The following is a 27,096-nucleotide window of genomic DNA, read 5'->3' on the forward strand; positions in this document are numbered from 1 at the left end:
CTGTGCCTGGAGTGAGTTACCTGGTCACCTCCCTTCTATAAAGCTCACTTTCCTCACCATTCCAAAAAAATTACAGTATCACCCTTCCCTTTTCAGAGTTCTAAGGAGATCCTAAGGAAATGGGCCCTGGATGTGGTATGGCTTGGTTACACACTCTAGAGTTAGTGTTGCAGGGTGGCCATAACAATACCACAAATTGTTTCAACAACAGAAATGTATGTTCTCACTGTCCTGGAGGCTAAAAGTCCAAGATCAAGATGTAGACAAGGTTGGGTTTTTTTTTCTGGGGGCTAAAGAAAGGGTCTGTACCAGGCCTCTCTCTCTGGCATGTTTGCATAGTGTTTCCCATGCAGGTCCATGTCTAAGTTTTCCCTTTCAATAACGAGAATAGTCATTGGATTAGAGCCCACCCTAATGGCTTTGTTTTAACTTGATTATCTCTGTAAAGACCCTATCTCTCTAAGTAAGATTGCATTCTGAATACTGGGGGTTTGAACTTCAACATGAATTGGGGTTGGGGGGACAGTTTAACCTATAACAGTGAGGTATGCATGTCAAGAAAGGTCTAGTTGCTGGGGAAAAAAAAAATCTCCTGCTTATATGGCCAGGAGATCTAAATTGGGAAGCTGGTCATGCGAAAATAATCCCAGCCTGTCATTTGATTTAACGGAAGCAGCTGGAAGTGAGAGATGAGAAGGCAAAGAGAGAAAAGCCTGGAACACACAGCCATGTGTGTGCTCCAAAGGCACCCTGAAGGTTCTGTGAAAATCTGAGGGCTGCAGGCATAGCTCAGCAGCAGTGGTTTGCCTAGCATGTGGAAGGCCCTGGGTTTCATCCTCGACAGCACAAAAAAATAAATAAATAACCTGAGTACATCCTAATGTGAGCCAAATTATTTAAATAGCAAATACTTAGATAGTCAGTATGAGCCAGACACCAAAGATTTGACAAATAAGTTCACCTAATAATCACCCAGTGACCTATAAATGTTCCTATCTTACAGATGAGAGAACAAAGGGAAAGGCAGGTTATTCAGTAACTTACTCAAAATGACACAGCTAGGACGTGCAATAGTGGGCTTTGAACCCAGGCAGTGCAGGTCCCAAGTTCCTGCTCTTCTGTGCTGTACTCCAAAGAGCCTCAGGGCTGGAGGCTCCGTTGCTTCTCCCTGAGTTAAGCAGTGCCTACAATTTCTTCTGTTCTGTATTATAGATGAATACGAGGTGGACTGGAGCAACTCTTCCTCCCCAACCTCAGGGGCTGGAGCCTCCTCTGCTGACAAAGCAAAGAGCTGGCTCTACACCCTGGATCCCATCCTCATCACCATCATCGCCATGAGCTCACTGGGCGTGCTCCTGGGGGCCACCTGCGCGGGGCTCCTGCTCTATTGCACCTGTTCCTACTCAGGCCTGAGCTCCCGCAGCTGCACGACGCTGGAGAACTACAACTTTGAGCTCTACGATGGCCTCAAGCACAAGGTCAAGATGAACCACCAGAAGTGCTGCTCCGAGGCGTGACGGATTGCACCAGAATCACGTCTGACGTTTCATTCCAGAGAGAAGGGGCTGGTGAAGATTACATTTTTTTTCCTTTGGAAACTGAATGCCATAATCTCGATCAAACCGATCCAGAATACCGAAGGTATGGACAGGACAGACAGGCGAGTCAAGGGAAGGAGAGAGATGCAGCCGCCAAGGGGGTCATTACCCACCTCGCCCGGCAAGGGCTGAGTCATTGCAGGAGCAGGCCGAGTTCTCTGCTGGGACAAAGGCAGGAGCTCATCTCTTTGGGGGTCACAGTTCTATTTTGTTTGTGAGTTTGTTATTATTATTATTATATTTTATTTCTTTGGTCTGTGAGCAACTCAAAGAGGCAGAATGACTTCTCCAACAGAAAAAAGGAATGTGATTGTCATTCTCCATTTTTGCTTTCTAATCAGCACTTGGAAAGCAAAGGGTCTTTTCAGCCTTCCCATCTTGAGAATAAAACTCAACAAAACAATAACAACAACAGCAACAAAAAGCGCCGTCCAGCTTATCCCGTCCTCTGCTGGTCTTTCGACCTAAGGGATTTGCTGTGATGTAGGTTCTGCCAGCCAACCCTACAAGCTGCCGTCTCCAGTCCTAGCATTTAGTAGGATGTTGTTGCCTTTAACTTTTTTTATCCAGGGGAAAATTGCCATTTTAGGGTCAGCATGAACAACTCTTTCTTAATATGTGAATGAAAACAAACCAGAAAGGAGACTTCACACATCAGAATCCACAGACGCACCTCCACACACAAAGCGGACGAGCCTTGAAGTGCTTTGTGAATAGGAGCCATTCGCTAAATCGAGACCCGGAGTTGGTGGCTGGGAGGCTTTCCTGGTGGGGCCTCAGCTGGTGGTTTTGCCTTTTCTTTTCCCTCCTCCTTGTTCTTCTAAAACATGTACACGTTCACATATGTGTGCATTGCACACGTGTACACACACCTACGCACACCGTTTTCAGGTCTCTAAGTGCCAAGAAATAGCTCTGTTTGATATTCTCAGAGGCCAGGTAAGAAAAGACAGGCTCTTGGCTGTATTCTCCACGGGTGAGAGAGAACTGCTGAACGCTGGCCAGAAAGGAGAAGGAGATGCCGGCCTCAGTGGTCATGTGATGGTAGAGCTGAGCAGTGCTGATGAAGGTACTTTGATGGCTCAGTCTCTTTGATAGGCTGGAAAACATTGATTTCTCTTTTGGGTCACATATCAGCCTTCTAGGAGACAGAGCATGGATGTGCATGAGCAGTCTGCAAGCACTGTGGACTAACAGCTAACCACACTGCCCCAGAGAGAGATGCTTATTCATAGACGCGTGTACACATGCACACACACACACACACACACACACACACACACACACACACACCAGTTTCTGTGTTTTTTTATTAAGTGCCTTGAAAAAAAAATTGAAGAAAAATGTATTTTCCCTCTTTGTAGAAATCATGAATATCTTTCAAGTTAAGGCATTCCTCTTTCCCCCACCCCCAATGGTCCATTCCCTGTTCCCACAACTCACCACTGATCCTACTTATGGAATGAGCCCTGCTCTCCGAGGGGTAGTCATATCCCTAGATGACTTCAACTACTCTAGAAAGGGAGGCGTCAGGGATAGAATGAAACTGTGTGAAGGATAAGATTGTCCACATCGAGATCCAAATCTTGGTTTTGTACTAATGCCTAAGGATTGCCTGAGTGCTGGAAATATGCTTAAAACTCAACCAGTATTCCCAGCCTATCGCAGATCAATGGTAAACTGAATTCACGGACCATCTTTGCTGCTATGGTCACTCACAATTTCGTTTGTCTCATACCCAGGTGAAAGGGGAAGGGTGGCTGGTTCTTTTACATGTTAACTCGTGAAAATGCTAGTTCAGATGGTAATGTCACAGTGTCTTGTACGCAGAGAGGGAGAGTTCATACGGACCGCTATTTATTCACGTGTATGTGTCTTTGCGCGCCTTTGAGTTCTCTGTATCTACTGTGTATGTGAATGGTCATGTGGGACACAGTGGTGGTGTTGTGACTTTGACCTAGGGCCCCCGAGTATAACTGCTGATCTCGGCACTCGTTGGCACAGTGGTAGTTAGAGGTGAAAAGCTGTCAAGCCCCAAGGGCTTAGTGTTCAGTGCCCCCTGAGTCGGGCATACAGTAGAAGCAAAGTTTTCAATTAGCTCACCCTCCTCTTCACCCTCTCATGCAGTTCAGTGTTCAGAAAGCTGGGGAGTCCTAGCGATTTCCAGAAGCAGCCCGCAGAAGAAGAGAAGTTCAAAGCCCTCACTGAGAGTCCTGGCCCTCTCCAGCCCGGTGGGCCATTTAATTATGATTTTCCAAAGACCAACCCTGTCTCAGGCTTGCAATTCACCTGTAAGTTATGTCCAACTCAACCTGCATCTCTCTGAAAGTCCTGCATCCATATTCACCATTGGTTGATTTAAGGCCCTAACTGGGCTCTGTGTGCTGAACAGAAGCAGGTCCCCAGGGCTACATGTAGATACCTCACCAAGGCTGGAGGCTGGTCTGTCGTAAGACTTAAAGGAAGGTAGCTGGGTGCGGTTCTAACTTGGCCAGGGGACACCTTGGTGCGTTTGTTTTCTTTATCTGCAGGTAGGCTAGCTGACCCGTTTCCTTGAACTGTTCCCTTCGGGAAGCCCAACTCACAGTATTGATGTCTTTTCTGCCTTGTACTGAATGACATATTACCTCCACGCTCTCCTGGACTAGGCGGTCAACGGGGCCACAGGGTTGCTTTCTCTCTTGGGTGGGTTTGGGGAGTTGACAGGAATGAGGGTCCACGGAATGAGTATGAATGACAAGGAAACAAGGGGAAAAGTTAAACTGTCATACAGAAGGTTAACTTTTCCTGGATTTGCAGTTAAAGGTATTCGACCATTTGCTGGCTGAGCCAGATCACGGGAACTTGAGAGCTTTTACTGTGATTCTTCAATGTAAAAAATAAACAACAATGTCAAACTGTGTTTATATGATTTGTATAAAGCCTTTTTAAGATTACTATTTAAATAAACATTATACCAGAGACATTTTTTCTGCATTTTCTTTATTGGAAACAAAGAGACATGGGATTCGAGTAACCAAATTGTCCAAGCGTGCTAGAGACTTTCCTGAGTTTTAGCACTGAAAGCCTCATGTTCTAGGACACACCTTGGCTTCGTCAGCTTGGGCTGCTATAAGAGAACCACAGTCTGGGTCACTTAAACTTTCATTGCTCACAGTTTTGGAGGCTTCAGGTTCAAGTTCAAGACACCAGTAGATTCAGTGTCTGGTGAGGGCCTCTTCCTAACTTGAGGGTAGCATTTGGCCTTGCTGTAGAGACAGCAATCTGGCCATCTTCCTCCTTTGAGGGTACTAACCCCCCCTCCCATGAGGGTCCTACCCTTACAACCTCATGTAAACCAATACTGCCCCAAGGCCTCACCTCCTGATACCATTGCAATGGGAGTTAGGGCTTCCTATGATTTTGGGGATCACACACTCATCCCTTAAGAGACAATGCTTCCCAACATTGGAGTCAGTGGGTTGATTGGCTGGTTGGATTTTTATAAAATGAATATATTTCATTCATTTCATTTCATTATGGGGATGGGTAAACGGGCCATCTGGCCAGATAGGCTACTTTTTAAGTGCTACCTAGTAGACTTCACAAGTTATGATCCCCACAAACATACCTCTTCTCTCAGCATTGCCAGGCCTTGCAGCTTTAGAATCTTTGAGGCTCTCTTTCTACTCAAACTCTAAATTGTCAGTGTCTGGAGATTCCAACGTCTATGACAGTGCTTCTTAAAGTGTGGTCTCAGACCAGCAGCAGGAGCATCCCTTGGGCCCCTGTCAGAGATGCATATTCTTGTGCTCCATCCCACAAGATGAATGAGGAGCTCAGGGGCCAGAGCCTAGGGATCTATGTTTCTACCCGTCCACCAGGAAATTCTGATGCACTTTCAAGTTTAAGAACCACTGGTCTAGGGGAAATTTAAACTATCCTGTCCTCAGAGAGTGATTAAGATTAGTAGGTACAAAACAAACCAGAATTTGGCCAGTGATAGTGAAAGGAGGGCAGGTATACTCCCAGGTAGCATAGGAAGTCCCCAGGCCAGGAGGAGGAAAAACTTGACTAGGAATCCCCTCCTTGTGGGAGCTGTAAGCCAGAGCTGAATTTGTCCCACATCATTCACGCCTGAAAAGAAATCTGATTGAATAATTTATTTGGGGAAAAGTTTTTGAATATTTTTTTGATTTTACACTCTAGTCAAGAGGACAGAAAGCAAATGGACAAACATGTAAAATAAGCACTGGTCCCAGTCCGTGTGATAATAGCTCTATCAGAAAATTAAAGGGAGCTCCAATAGAAATCAGTCTAGGATCATTCCCTCTGGATGGACAGTCACGGAAGGCCTCTCAAAGGAAGTGATACTGAACCTAAAGCCTAAAGGGATAAGGAGGGGTGAGCTAGGCAGGATGCCCAGGAAAATATTTGCAAATTGAATGCGCAACATATAAATAAAGATGGTGCTATGGAAAGGATCTTGGGAATGCGGAGCAACAGGAAAGTGATCAACAAGGGAGAAGTGCCAGGGGTCAGGTCAGAACCAGGCACAGGGCACCGAAGGCTGCAGTTGGGGGTGCTCTCCAACCTGCCCCACTCTTGGGCTTTTCTGAATTGATGGAAGGGGAGCCCTACCCCACCATTCCTCATGGGCCAGTGACATCACCACAGACAAACCTCTACACCGACCCTTCTTGCCCCTCTAGTGATCTGCGTTGTCACCAGGCTCCTGAGATGCCTGGTTCTCCGGTATTCCTCCTGACCAAGCAACAAGAGAAGTTGAAATGAAAGCACATTTTTTTTTTCCTTCAGTTGAGTTATTGGGTATTTTAAAAAGTCTAATAAACTAATAATACTTCTAGTTCCTAGGCATCTAGTGTTTACATAAATCTTTCTTCTTCTTCTTCGTCTTCTTATCTGCATCTTCTGGAAATGTTTACACAGTCCTCAGGGGAGGCAGGCAGGCCAGTGAAATGCAGTTGGAACAGGCCCATCCTTGAGGGAAACAGGACCCATCTGGACGCTGGGGCCGCTCCTGCCCCTCAACGTTTGGCGGTGACGTTGGAGTGCAGGAGGGGCTCCTGGAGAAGTGGAGAGATGACTATTTCAGTTCTCAAAAGCTTCAGGCTCTATCCCAGGCTGAGCTACATAGAGCTCCTGGACCCAGGTTTTCCCCAGGAAACAGGGTGTGAGGTGGGGGATTAGGGGGAGTGTGGTGGCCAGAAAAGAAAATGTACCTGGGGTCCCCAGAGCCACCCTGCCACCCACCCAAGGGCCTCATGGTTCCTTGCACACCCATTCCCATCAGCAACAAAATGGGCTGGGTCTTAAGAGCCCAGCTGCCGCCCAAGGCTGAGGCAAAGGCAGAGCCTGGCCCTGAATTCCCACCTCAGAACTCCTGAGGCTCCTGAGCAGCTCCCCAACTCTCCTTGTCCTTCCTGGTGTTTTCTCACTGATGCTGAGAGGAGTCTCCTGGCGGAAGTATGCGCCTTCCAAGTTCTCTCTGGAGACCTGAGTCAGAGACCTCCAAGGGAGCCCTGAGCCAAATTGCCTCACAGCTTATCCAGAGAATGACACCTGTTTCCTCTCCCTTCTCTGCAAGGAAGTGTGTGTGTGTGTGTGTGTGTGTGCTATTCCTGTCGTTGCAGGGTTACCAGCACTCTGCAAGAGAAACCCTTTTGCTAAGACAATGTGTCCCAACTGGCAGAGAGCATCTGACACCTTTCTCATCACTTGTGATGTCAAGTGACATCAGTGTAGCATGGGCCCCTCTCCACGGAGGACCCAGCCTATGCAGAACCCCACAGGCCAGCCCTGACCTCTGGCTGCCAGGCCCACTTGCATATCAGAGGCACCCAAGTCTCTGCCGAAAGCCTCCACTAAGACAGGTTCAGTCCTGGGGCCCAGCCTTAGAGCTGTGAGGATCTGGGGTGCTCAGCTCTACCCACTTCACCAAACCCCTCACCAATCCAGCAGGCTCTGGAAGCTGTAGCCAATGAGAACTGCCCTCCACCTGGAGAAGCAGCCTTCCCTGGAAACAGTGTGGTTTTCCATGTAAGGTGCAAGCCGCAGCCTCCATAGCTCCCCAGGTGTCTCGGAACCGCTTCAGAGCCAGGTTGCTGTGGTTTGGAACAAGCTCAGCTCATAAATCTCATCCCAAAGCCCCTGACAGCCTCCACTGGGAATTGAAGTGCAGCCTCTCCCTGGGCCTGCTGCTGCTGCGTGTCCACCTGGCCCAGCCTTGCCCACCTGCCCTGACAGGGTGGCACTCCAAAGCCAGCGTGCAGCCTTTCCAGATTCGCCTCCTTCCTTCACCTGTTTCCTCGTCTCACCTCCCCTTGAGCATTTGTGTTTCTCTTTCCAGTCAAATATCTGCCATGCCTGGGGGAGCTCCAAGAAAGCTTACAGGGTTTTGAAGTCCCCTTGAACTTGAACATGCTGAGGGGGCAGGAGGCTGATAAACCTGCAGTGACAGGTTCTTGGGAACTTAGGAAGTCCAGGGTTCAAGATTCAGTTCTGCCTCTAACTGTGTGGCCTTGGGAAGGCATGATGCATCTTGGCTTTCCCATCTGTAAAATGGGCATCTGTGCAGAATGAACTTTGAGCCCCCAGCTCTGACATCCAGGAGTGGTTCTATTGGGTTTGGAATTGGTTCCCAACTCGCTTCCCAGCAGCAGAATTTCTCTGTTGCCCAGAACCTTTCACTATCTACTTCCATAGGCATTGTCATGCGTACCTGTCTATGTCCCACTATATTTTAAGGCAGGGATTGATGCCATATCCATTTATATAATCAACATGTTTTATATTAAACGCCTATATTGTGCTTTGCTAGGAGCTAGGAGATGATAGATGAGATGCAAAATGACCTAGTCCCTATCTTCAGGAAGTTTACAGTCAAGAAAGAGAGACAGACAGACAGACACAGGCGAATCAAATTACCACATAAACACATCTAACAACCATGGCAAGAGCTGCCAATCAAAGAGCAGAGAGCTGTGCGTATAAGTAGGAATCTGAGCATCATTCCTCATGGGAGCCAACATCCTAGGTGAGCTGCATAAGCAGGAAGGGCATGGGGCAGAGTCAACAGGCAGAAGAGTCGGTTTGTGCAAAGGTGGAAGCCCAGGAACCGTGCGGGTAAGGAGGACATCTCATTCCCTTTTGCACTGGGACACTCATCTCCCATCTGATACCACTGCACGTGCATAAATGTTTGTTGAATGAATTAATGATGTATAAATTCACCCTCTAAAAGTCATCAAGCTGCCCAGTGTGTAAGACTCAAAAGTGAGTGTTTTAGCACTTGCTTATTGCTCCCTGTGCTTCAGCATAGTAGAAAATGTGCAAATAACTTTCTGAGAGTCTGAACTGAGAAATTATGTCCACGAGTTCCAACATGGAGATGGTCACTATTGATTTCTGTTTAAATATGATAATTAGTTAAATAAAATATTCAATTTAAAATTCTGTTGAAACAGTTGGAGGGTTGCCAGATTTAGCAAATCAAAATGTCCCATGCAGCCACGATGGAAAACAATATGGCAATTCCTCAAAATGTTAAACAGAATTACCATGCGATTCAACAATTCCACTTACAGATCTATGTACCCAAAATAATTGAAAGCAGGAACTCAAACAGATACCTGTGGGTCCGTGATCATAGCAGATTGTTCACCATAGCCAAAAGGCGATGACACATGCCCACGAACAAACGAATGAATCAACAAAAATACATACAATGGAATATTATTCAGCCTTAAAAAGAATGACATTCCAACATTTGTTATAGATGGATGGACTTGAAAGGTTATGCCATTAAGCCAGACGTGAAAAGACAAGCATCCTATGACTCAATTTATAAAAGGTATGTAGACTAGGTAAATTTATGGAGACAGATGGAAGTCAGAGGTTACCAGAGGCTGGGCAGAGGAAAGAATGGGGAATTATTGTTTAAAGGGTATAGAGTTTGGGATAATGAAAAAGTTCTGGAAATGGATAGGGGCGATGTGAATGTACGTTGTGAACGTACCTACTATTCCTGAACTGTACACTTCAAATTGTCAAAATGATAAATTTTATGTCATGTAAAAATGTAAAAGCATCTTGCTTATTTTTGAAAAACCTCTTGTTTAAAATTCTCATGTAATACTTGGAACATACTTCAACTAAAAATGTGTTCATTGTTTATCTGAAATTCAAATTTAATTGGGTGTCCTGTATTATTCCTGGTATGCCTAGCTAAGAAGTTTCTCTTAGCCGTGGGCTTCCTAGGACTGTCCCTGGATACAGGGGGCCATATTTTCCAAACCCAAAATTAGTTCCCAAGGTCCTGATAACAAAGAGTGTTCAAAACAGTGGCAGAAAATCAGAGGAGTAGTGCCTGCCCTAATTATAGACTCTGCCACCGAAGTGACGCCCCCAGCCCTCGCCCCCTCCATCAGCGGAGAGGTAGAGATTAGAAATCTTGGTTGGGTTTCCCATCTGTTGTTTAATCATCATGATCCACAAATGCAGTAAAAGCTGGTTATAAACCCCTTCTTACAATTGACCACGTGGCTGGAATTACAGTTGCAGATGGCGACGCTCACGCTTGTGACTCAGACGATAGCCTTGTCCCCCGCCATCAATGGATCTTCACACCGGAGTTGGTAAGAACCCCTGGGGTGCCCAGATGCCTAATTGTTAGCACCATTTGCACCCAGGCCTTCGCAAAGAAAGAAACTGCCTGCAGAGATCATCGTGCAGTGAGGAACAACAGGTGCAAAAGGCAGAGGCCACTCTGGAACCATTTGGACCAAAGAGCGGGTCTCCGCGTAGCGTGAGTGCCACAGACTTGGCATGCCCGCGTTCATCTGCCTGTGAGATGGGCTTGGAATCACACCACAGCTCCGGAGTCTACCGATTCCATTCCAGGTGGTCCCACCTACTCCTTCTTTCAACCGAGATGAAAGGCAGCTGGGGAGGGCATCTCACAAAGAGATGGGTCGCATCCAAATCATTTTTACTAGGTGCTGACAAGTCACTGTGAAAGTCTGGAAATGTGTAGCACAGCAAAAACACCCGGGTCACCATGAGCCGGTGAATGATTACCAGAGGAGCAATTCATTACAGGCTGCGCTCAGCTCCCATCACACAGGGAAGTGTTACATTAACAAGATGGAAGGTCCCCACGGTCCCCTCACCAACACGGCCCCCACTGCCACCGCCTGCCACCCCACTTTTTCAATTTGTGTTGTTGCGTGGTGGGTGCAGAGCCCAAAGGCGGGAGAAGTTAATTCAGCTAGACTAATAATCAAAAAGCCACTCAAAGTCCATCTGACCTGTGTGCTCCATGAATTTTTTTGTGCAGCCAGCAGCAGCTAGGACCTCTGTGAACTGGCACCTACGTGTGGCATTCAGGCAGGATGGGTTTTTTTTTTTTAATATTTATTTTTTAGTTTTCAGTGGACTCAACATCTTTATTTTTATGTGATGCTGAGGATCAAACCCAGCGCCCAGCTCATGCCAAGCAAGCACTTGAGCCACATCCCCAGCCCAGGATGGGTATTTTTTAGTTCTTCATGACTCTTGCTTCCTATCAGGGTCTGTGTGTTTTCCTGTGGATGAGCCTGGCTCTCGCCCTGCCAGCACCCAGGTTTCCTTTGGTTTTTAACCTTTCCTTATGTAGACAGATCTTAGAAGGTGCCAGCCTGGAGACTATGGGATGTCAAAGAGGAATTCAACACACGGCTTAGATTAGCTCTGGACCCCAGTTCTGGGATGATAGATTCAGAGTCTCCATTTGGGGGTAACTGATGGGCTTGAGTGACCTTCAAGTCCTTGCCATTCAGAGTCACATGCAGCCTTGATCTCATCCCTCTTTCTAATCTCTCTTCTCCAGTTATGACTTCTCCCATTAAAGAATCATGGGCCACAAATGGCGAATTAGTCAAGAGACCACACGAGACAGATGGGTCAATAGTGCTTCCTTAATGGGATTTCTGCTCCTTCAGGATACCATTCACATGCAGAGGAGCCCGACAATGGAATCTGTTCCAAAGTTAAAAAGCACAGCTCTGCTCTGGGCAAGGTGGCATACACCTGTAAATCCCAATGGAGGCTGAAGCAGGAGGATCCTAAATTCAAAGCCAGCCTCCGCAAAAGCTAGGCGCTAAGCAACTCAGTGAGACCCCCCCCCCACCTCTAAATAAAATACAAAATAGGGCTGAGGATGTGGCTCCATGGTCTAGTGGCCCTGAGTTCAATCCCTAGTTTCCCCCATTACCCCCCCCCCCTGCAAAAAAAGCAGAGCCAAGCCCAGGACATATGGTCTCTGCTGGACAGGGGCTTTCCACAGATGCTTTCCAAAGAAGACCAGAAAGCTCAGAACGTGGCCTTGCCCTGGGTCCCAACCTCTCACCTCCAAGGGGCCCTGACAGCTTCCATTGCAAATGTCAACCGGAAGTTGGGGGGAACTGAGCACAGAGCACTCCCCAGCCAACAGGATGTTAAATATTAAACCTCCCTGTAGCCGGCCGGGCTGAGAGCTGCCATTTCATTATGCAGCTTTCCCTGGGCTTAAGAAGAGAGCCTGCCTCTCCCAGAAGCGCGCAGGGGAGCCTGCCCTCCGCCTTCCCAGCACTGGGGAAACCTTCAAAGCTGTTCAATTTGTCTAAGCCCCATCCATCTTTAATGTCACAGTCTACATTTTCTCCTCTCCTCCTTTTTCAAAGCAGCCAAAAAAGAAAATGTCACTGCATTTGGGGCCAATTCAAAAGCCAGGCTTAGACAGAAGTTCTGTTTCTTTCTCCCGGGCTCCTGTGTCGTTCTCTCCCCAGGAGTCTTCAGGGGCTCCACCTCACCCCCTCCATTCCTGCCTTCATCTGGGGAGTCTTTCTGTCTGACCTCAGCTGTATGTCCTTCATTCACCTCTTCGCAAAGTTCTGTGTGACTGCAGCACCTGCCAAGAGGACCTAGAGTTGATGTTGACGTGGGCAGAGCTGCGGCGGGGGGATTGCCAGGTGGGGCTGTCACCACACCCATCAGCTTCCTGACAGGGATTTGGAGGCTGTGCAGCTGATACAAGCCAATGTCCCCTGTGCTGCCTTTTAAAGGCTCTATTCCCCCAAATTTGTCCAAAGCACAGGGAATCGGCCCCAGCTGCGGCCGCCATGGCTGGGAGCACTCTATGCACTTCTCCCCTGGGCGCCTTAAAAAGACCCTTGAAGCCACGCAGGGCAGGTGGCAGCCTGAATAAAGATGACAGTCACAAGGCATCCCTGACAGGCCCTGGCTCACCCAGGAATAGAGAGCTGATGCACTGATTGATACCTGAGAGGGTGGCTGTCATCCAGGAGGACACAGGAGGGAGATAAGGGATTCAATCAGTGTCAGACCCGTCCCAACACAACACGACCATAAATCACTTTGGGTAAAAATCCTCAGCTGCTAAAGTGGAGAAGGGGGAGCAGGTAATAGAAAAACAGGGGGAGACACAGCTGTGTGGGCTGGACAAGATGCTTGGTCTCAGCCCTGGGTGGAGGGCAGGCTCTGTTAGAATTCAGTCTTTTCTCAGCCCAAAGGAGGTACTGCATTCTCCCGAGTTAATTGTATGGGGTTAAAATATAATCCAGGGTGAAATCGACAGTATGTGCGTTATATCCCAATATGGCTGTTGTAAATATATAAATTCCAACCAGAAACCCAGGATGGCAATAGAGGGAACCCCCTCTCCCCCACCTCCCACCTACCCCATGGAGGCAAAAGAGGTGGTTGCAATAATCTAGCCTTGTCCTTACCCACTGATACCCTAGAAAGTACAGCACATGGTGAGCTCTAAGAAAACAGGACTCAAAGTCTCTCTTGATGAGAAGAGCTTTCTCCAATTCCAGAGAGCCTCAACCTGCCTATCAATATTACGATGTGCATAGCACTAGCCAAACCCATTTCAGAGATTGTCTTTCAATGTATGTTAATTAGACATTTCAAAAATAAGAACTTTTTTTTTTTTGGTCCAGGGGACAGAGATTCTTAAATTGGAAGTAATGAACAGATTAGCAATTAATTAATTGCAGGCAGGTGTAAGGAGAAACTATATATGGCTTCTTAGATCCCCACACACACACACTTTCTCTCTTAAGATCACTCTTTCTTATTTTAATTAATTTTTTTGCCACCCAAGCACTTCTCTTATCAAATATTCAAATAAACTAAACAAATAGAGTGTACTGAGACCAAAGTCTCAATATGGTGTTTAATTGGAATTGTAGCCTGTTTTCTCCTAGTGAAGTCTCGGGGTACCTGGAAGCTTTCCCTGGCAGAAGAACTGGCCTCCAAAAGTGCATTTTTAGCATCTAGTTAATCTTCCTTTCAGGTGCCAAGGGCATGGCTTGATTGAAACAAGGAAATGTAAGCCATTGGGTGGTTTGTGGTTTCTCTGGCCTGGTAAGGATCACAAGCAATAGCATAATGAGACTGTGGGTCTCCTCTCCATTAACTCTGCTCCCCGTTCGTTCACGAGTGTATCTGCACTGCACAAATGCCCTACATGCACGATCCAGCTGTTGGACAGCCAGGTGTGATGGCAGCCACTTGTCCTCAGCTGCCGCCATCTCTCTGGACTCAGCAGGAGGGCTGCCCCCACCCTTGTGACTTACCCTTGTACAACTAAGTTTAGAGTGAAGATCCTGCACTCATGCACTCAAATGCAAACCACTGCCACAGGAAAGGGAACGTCAGGGCATGTGCACAAAGCCAGCAGCACCAGCCTGTCAGAGAATGTGGACTTCGTGCTCTGCCTCTCCAAAGGGACACTGCTCAGATCACGATGGCAGAGGAGCAACTTCCAGTGTGGGGGGCTGTTTCCTGAGTGAGGAGCATTCCTATTTAACTCCAAGAAGGGCTTCAGGGACACAGACCTGTAATGGAGCCAGAGCTTTTGGCTGCTTCAAAATGAGTTACAGACTTCTGACACCGCTCTGGTACCTTCTAACAGTCAGGGGACTCCTTAGGAGGGAGGGCCTCCACTATTGTCTCAAAAGCAGCCAAATTGTTGAGCCATGACCACTGATTTATCCAGAAATGATGATTAGTAGGAATGAAGATGGAATGAAAGGAGAGTTCTAAAAATGGATCTCTAGTGGCCATGGTGTCTTTCAGCACAAAGTATTTTTCTCCAGATTTGAGTCAAAGACAGTGGTCGTCACTGTGACTGATGGAGCCCAGATGATTCCTCACCCAGCCTTTCAGTACAAGGGGTGGGCGTGCTGAAAGGTGGGAAAGGTAGAGCCATGGCCCAGCAGGAACGTGGCCAGTTAGCCAGCCGCTAAAGAACTGGGAGCTGCTTCCCAGGGCTTCTGAAACCATGGGCAGCATGAGGGATTCAGACAGAGAGAACCTGGTGGTGCTTGTCTCAGTCTTTCTCTCCTCCAAGACTACGCAGCATCGAAGTGCTAGAAAATGAGGACAGGAAACCCTAAAGGAATTCCTAACATAGCCATGGATATACCTTTGTTTGTTTGTTTTGGATTTGTTTTTTTTGTTTTTTTTTTTTAATTCTCAAGGATAGACTACTAGGTAATGTGTGGGGGCTTTTTTAATAAGAAAGCCCTTTATATATAAATACGAAAAGATCTTTAAGACATATATTTAAGCAAAAAATCAAGGTGAAGAGTAGGCTCTATAATTTGCAGGGCCCATTGCAAAATGAAATTATGGGTTTTAAAAATTATTAAGAATTTCAAGGTGGTGACAGCAACTCATTAAACCAAGTGCAAGGCCCTTCTGGTTTCAGAGCCCTTAGTGTCTCACATGCCACACGCCCATGAAGCCCCTTCTGCTTACTAGCAACCATTGCTGTAAATTTGACATGGTGTGTATGTAATTAATAATAAGGCTTACCAGTGGGGAGGGAGGGTGAGGACTAGGAGGAAGGAGGAGGGAGAAGAATTTCCATTACATACCTACTTATATATTTAATATTTAAACCACATGAATGTATTGACTATTAAAAAATTAAATAATTAAGAAAAAGTTCTCAGGGCTCCAGAAACCTCCACAGAGACCCTCAGCCATACGTGGGCTTCCGTTCACATTTACCCTTGATGATACATTGCTGTATGGGGTGCTGCAGGTGGGAAGTGGCTGGAAACAAAAGGATCAGGTTATAATGGCAAAAGCAGCAACTGTCCTCTTTCCCACCTGGCCACTCACCTGTCAATGGCCATAGATTTCTATGAAGCCAAATAAAGCATGAGGTGTTATCTCACTCTGTGATCTCTGTTAGGTTCCCCTTACCCTTCTGAATTTTGTCTGCCCTCAGGCACATGGACCAGTGCTTATTTTCACAGCTGCCTTAGAGGTTAATAAGTGCTACTCTTGGGACTCTAAATCCCATTAAATGTATGGATTGGATGAAGGTTTCAGAAGCAATAAACTGTGTAAGTTTAACAAGACCCTCTCATGTGTCTCCGGAATCTGCAACCCAGAGAAGGGGAGTTGAACCTTCCCTGCTCACAATAAGCAAACAGAGTACCTATGGTGTGCTAAGGGAATTACTCATTTAATGCTCATGATTCCTTGCAGGGCAGTCTCCACAAGTTTTCTCCTTCTATTGATAAGGAAATAAGCCCAAAGAGGAAAAGAAACTTGCCCACCATTACCCAGGGAGTAGAAGATGAAACCAGAATGGAACACAGACAATTAGTACCAAAGCCCACACTCTCAACCATTAACCACAGAAGAGGGAGGCCCCAGTGTCAAAGCAAATGATCTATAGAATATAAAAATGACACGTAATACTTCTTCTCAGCTGTTTTACTCCACAAAGTTTTCAACTTTCTGAATTCAATGAGACTGATTTGAAAGTAGATTGCCTATTTTCATTTGGGTAGATACAGCCACGAATTCTTTGATGCCATCAAATCAGGAGAATGTTGGGTTCACCATTGAGGCTCACATGAACCTTCTGTATGGCCTTGGACCCTCTTTTTTTCTTGGCAGCACTTCTGAAATTAGGACAATATGACAGCTCTTGGGAACAACTCCCAAGAGACTTGCCATGCGCTCTCTAAGAGACGAAAGAGGTTGAGATAGTTAAGGAGAATGAGTGGACTTACTTCCAAGAGCACAGAAACGTCAAGAAAGTAACTCAGAGTCACAGATGGTCAACAGCAGGGCAGCCATTGACATTCCTGGACTAAAGAAAAGCTCCAGAACTTGATTCGAATTGGCCATAGAAATATTATGAAGATGGATCTAAACCCCAACATTTCCTTGGGAATTTTTCCCCTTCTGAATTGTCTGGGACAACAGAAATAGCATCTATGTGAGAGAATTTGACATTTCCATGCCACCTATATTGTCTTGCACTCACCTTCTACCAAATTAGAAAAATCAGTTTCAGATACTGTGTTTGCATCTTTCTGTCCTAGAACCTAAAATACAACGAGATACAGATAGGTTCTTAATAGGTGTTGAAATGGTAAATGAATGAATAAATGAACAAATCATCTGTCAATTGATACACAACCACAATCCTTAATGGCTATGCTATGCAAGTAATATCTCATTATGACAATTCAACCCCTCCCTGCAGCCTATCAATGGAATATTCAAGTGAACTTTATCATAATTTCCAGAAATTCTATTCCTGGTAGGCAGGAGTTAGAGATGAAACCAAACCAATATCAAATTTCCTTATCAAACACTGGAAAGTGAAAATAAAATAACTTGAATGCAATACAAAAAGGAGTGCTTTTCAGATCTGCTTAGTATGTTGCTTTTCAAATGCCTGTGTCTGTGTGATGTTGTCAAGTACCTCCTCAATAAATACTTTAAAGCTTGTTCAGCTTGTTCAAATTAAAATATTAAAGAAAGAAGTTTGACTGTTTTTTACAACTTCAAATGGCCAAAGTAGTGTGGAAGGAAATAAAAGCAGCTGGAATTTGTGCAGTTGCTAATTTAGTTGAAGAATAATCATCCATCTAAGCAAAAATAATTCCTCCAACACATCTGGAGGAAACAGTTGTAGAAGAGAAGGTGTGGCTTCATTCCTTATTGGAAAAAAAAATCTTAATTTCATGCAAATTGACCCTCTCATGTGTCTCCAGAATCTTTTTTTTCTCTCTCTTTCTTCCTTTTTTCTCTCAGAATGATCACACCCAGGAAACAAGAAGACAGTTTGGAGACCAGGATGAGACTGCTAAAGCCATGCTTTCTTAGCAAAGAGACTTGCTGAACCTTGGCCAAGCGATGAGACATCACCAGGCAAAGTATTCAAGGTTTCCAGCAAAGGCTACAGGATAAAAAGGCTGCCAGTAACTGGGGGAGAAACCAAGGGATCGGGGACCTTCAATGCTCTTCACAGTAATTGAAAATCTGGAACTTCTACTTAAGGAAAAGTAGAGTTACCATTAAACAAAGATTAATAATCAAAGGCTAGAGGGAGAAGGAACTTAACTTGAATGTAGATTTTTGTACATTATCTCTTTGAAATGTTGTTCTAAGTTGGGTATCACCTAAACTGATTCTATTATTTTAAAAGCTATAGTTAGACTTTATTTTCATTTTTTTCTCTCTCAAAATGAATGATTCTCAAAATGTAATTTGTATCAGAATTATTTTTTAAAAATGGAGATTCTTGAACCAAAAGAGTATATAGGGTTGGGCTCCATAATCTGTGGATTTAAAGGTAATAGGTCTCAGATAATTTGATGCAGGTGATCCACATTTCCCTTTTGAAACACAACTCATGATTTGTCCCAGGTAATGTCTGGCACAAAGCGCAGCCTAGTGGAACTTTATCTAAATTGCAGGCATAATGGAAAGGGGAACTCAGGTGTCCGTGAGGTGATTTACATTGTGATGTTGAATAACCGCTCAATAAATGTTTCAAATCTTACTTGGTTTGTTCAAATTTGAAATATTAAAGAGAATTTTAAAAGTTGGGATGATTTTTACAAATTCTATACCAAATGTAACATGAAAGAAAAATAAACTTGGATTTGTGTAATGGCTACTGTATTGTAGGGTTCAGTAGTTCAAGACACACAGAAACAGGACACAGGAGCAAGGCTGAAGAGCTACAGAAATATATTTTGCTTATGTTTCAGTTATTTCTGCATCTCTCTGGAAGTAATGCCAGTTTAAGTAAATTTCAGGCCAGTGTGTCAATGACTGAATTGAGAAGTCACAATGCAGCTTCAAATCTGATTTACCTCCATTCACCTACCTTTCCAGGTTAGGGATGTCCAGATATTCCCCACCAATTCAAAGCATGTTCTTATGATTCAACTGCAGCCCCTCCCTCATTTGAGAGGATATGGAATAAAATCAGGTCAAATGAAAAGGAGCTCTGATCTGGACAGTATTTTGCCTCCTCCCAAACATGCACATAACAAGAGTCAGGGAGTACGATCTTTGGAAGTTTGAACATCCTCCAGTGGGAAGGTGTTTGACTTGGAAAGTCAGAGATTTCCACACCACCTTCTCATCTCTCCATTCATTGAAGATAGCAGATGGCACAAGGCATCAAGCCCCTTGCAGGAAGCATCTGCCTTACAGCATGGCATGAGAAAGCACAGAGCATTTGGCTTGAGAGAGTAATTTGCATGACCAAGGGCAAATTACATAGCCTCTGTAGGCATCATTTTCCTACTCTATTAAAGGTGCATTCCTACCTTCTGGGGTTGAGAGAACTTGAGATAATGTATGCAAAATGCCCGAGACATAATAGGTGTTCAATAAATGGTGGTTATTATTTTATGCATGAGCCTTGGGCTAATGTATGTGTGAACATTTAGTTATTAATTAGAAGGTAAATGAAAGCTGGCTGGAGGGAATTGCATTTGACCTTTAGCAAATTATTTCATTTAGATGCGCTGATGCAAAACTATCACATCTTATGAAGAAAGACGAAAATAAATCTGGCTGACAAAAGATATTTTAATAAATACTCAATCTCCCTCCAACATTCTCCCAGTCTATGGCCACCCCACTATCATTTGTATGCTGTCTGGGGAAGCTTTTGTGCCTTTCTCGCTCTTGTCATAGTCAATCACTGACTGATCAGGGACCTGATTTAGCTCTGAAAAAAACTTTCCAAGCACCTGCATTGAGTGACTGCTTCAAAAAACGAATTTCTGATGCCTTTTTCCCTCTAAATAAGCTTGCCACCAAATAAGCTTGGGATGTCCTGAGGTTGGTAGACTCTGTCTAAATTATTCTTAGGCTAAGTGTGACCCGGCTGGTGTAGCATGATACAGGGGCTTGGTGCCTGTGTCCCCCCATGTGCCCATTTTATTGGCAGGCAGAGAAAACCTGCTGTGCTCCACGTGAAGCATTGACAGGAGGCCACATCATGAGAGTCACTTTGCTTGTGTGATCTATCCCAGGGAGAGCAGTGTGTGTGTGTGTTTGAGCTGAAGACAGAAAAGGGAAAAGAGGAAGTGACAAGGGCTAGCTGCAAGCCAGGAAGAGAAAGGCACATAGATGCATCCTGATCTTCTCTTGGAAATCCCTGGAAGTTCACTTTGGAGGGCAGGAGTCTGGAGCCTCAGCAGACGAATGGGAAAGAAAGGAAAGAGGTTAAAAAGAAAGATGAGAATCTGTGAAGGCACTTCTGGAGTGGAGAGCCATGCAGACAGAAGAGGTAGGCACCAAGAGGTTAAGAGGAATCAAAAGGCCCAGACCAGCGCTTCTTAGTGGAAGAGTCAGTAATTAAAAAAAAAAAAAAAAAAATTAAAGACTGGCAGCATTAGAAAAGATGAGACCTAAGCCCACTGCATTTTAAAAAACGAAAAGAGAAAAAAAAGGAGATCTTGCCACTTGTCAACACTGTTCTGTTGGAGAAGATTGCAGATCCCACAATCAAAAGAAGAGGTCTGTGTTTTTCACATAGGATTCTCTCTTGCTAAATAACACAAGGGTAAATGGTACTCTCCGGATCCTCACCTTCAGTTCCTCTGATCCTCAACCTACCTGGGATGGGAACGTATGAGAAAATCCAACCCAATGAACTTTGCAAAAGGGCTGTGATGAGCTTCAGAAGGCTCCAACTGTGCAAGCAGCCAATATAATAAGCTCACATGTTGTGACTGATTACACCCATTATCATGCCTGCATATTTCTGCCTCTTAATGCCTACCGAGGAGCTGAGAGAGGAGTCAGGCACACATCTTCAGGACTGGTTTATTAAGCTAATATACCAGGCATTGCCCATTTTGTATCCTGAGAAGCCATCAAGCCCTTTGAACTTAGCATTTTCATTAGAAATCATGAATTTTAAATAATGATACGGTGAATCTTTGCACTGCTTTTCATCCAAGGGCTTCAAAATATATTACTATTATTGCTGATTCTTAGCATTTGGTAGATAGTATTACATTAATTTTTTAGATGGGCAATCTAAAGCATCTAATGGCGAAATGCAAAATCAGCTGCAAAGGTAGGAAATGAGTTTAGAGGATTTAGGGTCAAGTCTTTTATCTACTTAACAATATTTACTGTGTCCATGTCAGTAACGAGATGTACCATTATGAGCTAGAAGCGAGTGTGGACTTCACAGCTGTCCATTTGTGAGGAGGTTGGTCAGGTTGCTGGCTGAGGACATACTCTTCATCTGCTTGCTCTGTTGAGGGAAGAGCTCATTTTCCCAGTCTCCCTTGAAACTATAGTGCAGACATGTGACCTGGGCCCCACCAATCAGATGCACTAGTGACAGCAGCCCACCTAATCACTGGCATTGAGGTTAAAGTGGAGCAAATTATAACATCAACTTCATGGTTGTGACAGCAATGGCTTCCAAAACAGATTTGTTAGCATGTTTCTAATTTAACCTCTAAACTTGGTGCTTCAACCTCTCAGTGACTCCCCCGTTTCTTTTTAACAAACTTCTCTCCAAAATCAGCCAGACTTAGCTTCTACAACTTACAGCCAGAATTCCTGGCAGGTCTTCCTTTGTATCTCACGAAAAATAGGAGTTCACAGACTTCCTTTGGCACTTACAGATGGATTGATAACTGATTATCAGTCCACCTCTCAAACTGAATGTCAATGAACTCAATTAACATTTAACATTTATAAATATCTAGTGTTATTTGTACCTACTATGTACAAAAATCTGTGCTAAATATTGAAGGAAATATCGGCCAAATGCCTTCTATGTGCTGTGTGTCAATCACACCAAGAGCTGGGGATGAAAAAAAAATTGAGCAAAGCTAGACATGGCCACAGGAGCTCACAGTCTTCAGAGAAAGGCAGACAGTCATTGGGGAATCCCACTCAGAACAGTAAAACTTGCCACCACCATAAGAGATGTGAAGGGCAGAGAAAGTCTCCCTGAGGAGCCGATGTGTTGGTGTGAGGTATGCCTTTAAAACAGCACACAAGAGCCAGTTAGCAAAGGAACCTGAAGGACGTCAAAATAACAGCAGGCAACATGGTAGGAGGCGATTTCAGTGATTCAGAAAGGAGCTTAGACTAGTGAGTCAGAAATAGTGATGCAGGGAAAACAGAAGACCTAAGGAGATCCTTAGCAGGCAAAGTCAGAAGGATTTAGCAATGGATTAGACATAAAGAAGATACATGGGCACAGATGGCTCTTGGGTTTCTGACTCAAGCCACTGGATAGATGGCGTTGTGCAGAGGGGGCATGGGAAGAAAGCCAAGCAATGTAGGGACGTTGTCAGTTCAGTCTCAGACAGGTTCAGTACGTTGCCCTCAAAGTACCCAGGAGACAATTGCATCTTAAGAGTCTAGAATTCAGAACAGAGAGGACTGGCTGAAGGCAGAGGAGAGTCCTGGTGTAATTAAGTCATTGGGACGATGGGATTTCTTAGGGCAGAGTATAGACTGAAAACCAGAGAGGAGTTAGGACTTGTTCTGAAAAAGTGTCTGGCTAGGAAACAATAAGGTGGAAGGCATTATTCTAAGAGACTTGTCTTAATTCTCAAACTGGAGAGTCCCTTACAATAAGGATTACACACTCAGGGCCTGGGCAGTCTACTACTCTGTTAATGGGCTAAGTTGGGCTGGTGGCACACAGAAGAACACATGTCCTGTGTAAAGAGGGCCATGAACTCCAAGCTCAGCCAGGCCCCACCAGATATGACATCTGTATCCAAATCCCTCTAGTAAAGCCCACACTGTTTGAAAAAGGTATTGTAGTTTCTATTTATCTGAATGGACCTTGACCAGATTTATAGATTCAGAACCTAATTCTCTGCTTCTGACTTCTGGAAATAATTTTCAATTGCCTTAAATTATTTTCTGTACTAAACTACTCTGTTTCTCTATTTCCAAATAGGCATTAATAACCTGAAAAAAAAACTTTTCTTCTACCTCCAAATACTGTCCCTAGCTTCTAATTCTCCCTAAACTATTTTCCAATGTCTAACACTCTAACCATAGTTATCCCACCTTAACATCCCATCCATGACTCAATCCATCCTGAAGAAAAAGTACCTATTGGAATTCAGACTTCCTGATGTGGGTTATAAGGACCAGTGAGTAGGTAAACAGAGGGTAATCATTTCCTGGCACCACAAGATGTGACAACCAAGAGAATAGGCTACTTGAGGTCAAGGAGTGGTCTTTAGAAACCAGTAACAGAGTAAAGGATAGCAGAGTTCTGGAGCAGTCTTGAGGATGGACTAGGGCAGAAAAAAGAAAGTATGAAAAAATAGAAATAGTAGTAGAAACTAGCTTGCAATGTTAATGCTAATTAATTCTGGCCTCTGATATTTTTTTTTTTCCTGCTTAGCACCAGTATATTTGCCTGAAGGCCTAGGAGATATTTTTCAATTACATACATTCAGATTTTTTTTTGGCATTCTCAGTATTCCTCTGCAGTAGCACATTGCATGTACTAATTATAACTGCCAGCTATTGACTAAATCTGATATGTAGTTGAACTGGATCTATTTCTTAGCTTAATATTATGATACACACACACACACACACACACACACACACATAAATTCTTCGCCACATACACACCTCTTCCAACCTCGAGCTATAATTATTAAACCAAGAGACATAAAACAGCACACCACTGGCACGCACGTGTGGTAAAGCAGCTATTGGAACTTGCTCCTGCTTCGGCATACACCAGGTGAGTCAACTGCACACCTACCTTGTTTTAGCATCCAAGGCAAACATTCTTCAGAAAGCGTTACACAGCACCTGGAACAAAATCACAGCTAAAATTCTGTTGGTGTTTTCTACAGAACCCTGGTTGGTGTAAGAGCTTGCCCCAGAAAGTCCTGTTCTATTGACATTTGGCAGGACTTCTTTCAACAAAAAATTATATCAACTAACACCTAGCAGAGTGTCTGGCACATAGTAAATACTTGATACTTGTTTTTAAAAATTCAAAGAACATCAAATGAAAATGAGCCATGTCTAATCTCATAATGAGTTAATATAGTAAAGCAGTGAGCATCAAGCACAGAGTAAGTGCTAGATAAATATTAGCTATTGCTGTCATTATCATTATCTAGAATTATTGTTGCATCTTGTTGACATTCCAGGAATCCAGAATGGCCTCTCCCACATGACTTTCTCACCCCATTCTTCTTACTTAAATGCTATCACAACTTCCATAGAGATTTAAAACACCCACACAGAGTAAGAGAATATGGCCCCACTCTCGTGCATTGCTGAAGAAAATCAGCAGAGCTCCTACAGAGGGCAATTTGAAAATATCTATCCAAATTACAGACACATATACTTCCCAGCACAGCAGGTCATATTACAGAGTTTGTCCCACAGATTAACTTACACTCATATGACAAACAATATATACAAGGTTATTCACTGCAGTCTTGTTTGAAATAGCCAAACAGAAATAAGCCAAGCGTCTGTCAGTAGAAAACTCATTAAGGAAACCTTGGTACAATATAGAATAGAATATTATAGAGCAAAAAACCAAATTTTGAATGAGAAATACCCATGTACTTAAATGAGGAGATCTCTAAAATATATTGTTAAGTTAAAAAAAAACACAAGATATAGGATAGTGTAGAAAACATCATAAATTTTGTATAAAAGAACAGGGGATAAAAATATATACAGTTATATCTATAGGTTCAGACCAACCAAGGACTGAAAATATCTAAACATGTACAGGCTCTTTTCCTGGTCATGATTCCCTTAAAAATACTATATAACAACTATTTGCACAGCATTTACATTGTATTAGGTATAAGTAATCTAGAGATGATTGAAAGTCTTTGGAAAGCTGTGCATGGCAGTGAACATCTATAATTCCATCTGCTCCAGAGACTGCGGCAAAGGGATCACAAGTTTGAGGTCAGTCTCAGCAACTTCGTTGAGATTCTGTTTCAAAGCTTTTGTTTGTTTGTTTGTTTGTTTGTTTGTTTGTTTAAGGGGGCAAGGGGAAGAGGGCTGGGAATCTAGTTCAGTGGTAGAACATCCCCGGAGCACACTCACAAAAAAAAAATTTTTTAAATAAAAAAAATGTCTACAAGAGAACTGCTTAGATGACATGCACATGCTACATCACTTCGTATAAGTGCTCCAGCATAGATTTTTTGGTATTCCATAGGAGGTCCTGGAACCGTCCATCATGGTTACTGAGAGGACAACTGTACTTTCACTTGTTCACATTAAGAAACTCTGGAAGGATGTGGAGGAAGCCAGAAGGAGTGGTTCCTTCTAGACTAGGTAGGAAGGAGGAAATGAGGCTGAGCAGAGAGAGTGGGGGGCAAGGATTGAAGGAAAAACTTTTTACTATAAAACTTGTGTCTCTTCAAAAGAGATGAGAGAGAGAAAGGGAGGGAGAGATGGATGGATAAGAAAGAGGTAGGAGAGAGAGAGAGAGATGTGATTGAAGCTAGATTGAGACCCATCTTTCTTTCAAGTAAAAAGAAAAAGAAACCCCGGTCTTCTGACTACCCAAGGAGCTGCTTCACGGTCAGTGCTCTGCGGCTGAAGCTAACGCCCTGGAAGTTCAACACCTGGTGCATCTCCTACCTTGCATCCTCCGGGCTTCCTCCCCTACCACTATAGGCTGCTGCTGCCTTTGGGATGGGGAACTGTGCCTAGAGTAGGACCCCTGGACTGGCTGACTTGGTACAGTCTGCTGGGCTATGTCCCTATTCTCACATGTGTGTACGTCTTCTGGAACTCGAAAGTTTAAATTAAGAAAAATCTCCTGGGTCACAGACTCAATATTATAACTCTCCATTTCTTTGCCTTCATCAGTTTAAATTCAGACATTTAATGCGATTTGCAAATAGCCTTGTGTGATATGATATTAGAGGTCAGAGGACTTCTCTATCCATCTAAAAATACATAAACACACCGCAACGAAAATCCATTAAAAGTAGAAATAGCTAATCCTTTACATGGGGAGAATAAATAATTCACCTCGAGGCTCTCCCGCCGTAAATCAGCCGTGCTGTTATCAAATGCCAGCACTGGAATAGGAGAGCCAAGCAGCTGTATTAAACTTTGACAATTTAGAAAGAAAGAAATAGAAAAAGTAGGGATGGAACATTTGTTTTCCTTCCATGTCGTTCCCTAAACAGACTACATAATGAATGAGCTGGGGGAAGACTAGCAACTTAATTCCATTGCTGATGAAAATCTTTCCTCTCTTTATCTCCAGGCTGCATCTGAGCCATACATTAAGGGTTCCAGCAGAGCCACACACCAATCCTCAGATGTGAGGGTGGCCCCTTCTCAGGCAGTTCCAAGAAATGGTCCACAGGGAGAACCTGGCATCTTGGGCTCCTCAAGCTCAGGGGGAGGAGGAAGGGAAGGCTCAGAGACAAATAACACTAGGCTCATTCTACACCACCAGTCTCTCACCTTATGGGATCAACCAACCTCAAGTCCAGATGGGTCTGCAAAAGGGTCATAAGGAAAAGAACCACTCCCACGCCTCCTGGTGAAACAGTCAGGAGAGCTCTGGGTGAGGTTTAGAGATGGAGAAAGCAGGTCAAGCCCCACCTGTCGATCCAAATGACCCTGTACAGCAAGGGTTTTTTAAATTTTTTAATAACTTAGTTTAAAAATCTTTTCCTAGTGTTTGCTCTATGCAAATTGAAACTATAGTGACATGCCACTTTCGTAGCCACTAGGATGACTATGATCATAAAAAAGAAAACAAGTGTTGGTGAGGGTGTGGAGAAATTGGAGCCCTCCTACATGACTGGTAGGAATACACCATGGTGCAGCCACTGTTTGTTAGCTCCTGAAAAATTAAATATAAAAATTATCATATCACCCAACCATGTCATTCCAAGGTAAATACCCCAAATAATTAAAAATGTACCCAAACAAAATCTGTGCAAAAATATTCATTCTAACACAATTCTCAATAGCCAAGAGGTAGAAACAACCCAAATGACCATCAACTTGGATAATAAAATGTAATAAATTCATATAGTAGAACATTATTTAGGCATACAAAGGAATAAAGTACTTCATGCCACCATATGGTGGAACCTCAAAACCACTGTGCTAAATGATGGACAAAAGGACACATGTTGTGGGATCCACTTAC

At 44.1% G+C, this 27,096-nt stretch overlaps 1 protein-coding gene and 1 long non-coding RNA gene across 3 annotated transcripts in view; one reads left to right on the forward strand and one right to left on the reverse strand.

Annotated features, from left to right (window-relative positions):
* Positions 1 to 4,561, forward strand: part of Nrp2 (neuropilin 2) — a 115,446-nt gene extending 110,885 nt beyond the window's left edge. For both annotated transcript variants that reach the window (XM_040294779.2, XM_005335095.5), the window contains exon 17: positions 1,213 to 4,561. In XM_040294779.2, the coding sequence (XP_040150713.1) occupies positions 1,213 to 1,517 (305 nt within the window). In that variant the 3' untranslated portion in view covers positions 1,518 to 4,561. The remainder of the gene's footprint in view (positions 1 to 1,212) is intronic.
* Positions 4,562 to 10,054: 5,493 nt separating this feature from the next.
* Positions 10,055 to 12,059, reverse strand: LOC144365339 (uncharacterized). The gene is made up of 2 exons (XR_013423653.1): positions 11,986 to 12,059; positions 10,055 to 10,618 (listed from the first exon to the last, which is right to left on the reverse strand). It is a non-coding gene; the product is annotated as an uncharacterized LOC144365339 (long non-coding RNA).
* Between the last annotated feature and the right edge of the window lie 15,037 nt (positions 12,060 to 27,096).

The sequence above is a fragment of the Ictidomys tridecemlineatus genome, chromosome 7 (assembly GCF_052094955.1).
Source record: "Ictidomys tridecemlineatus isolate mIctTri1 chromosome 7, mIctTri1.hap1, whole genome shotgun sequence".
Lineage (NCBI taxonomy): Eukaryota > Metazoa > Chordata > Mammalia > Rodentia > Sciuridae > Ictidomys > Ictidomys tridecemlineatus.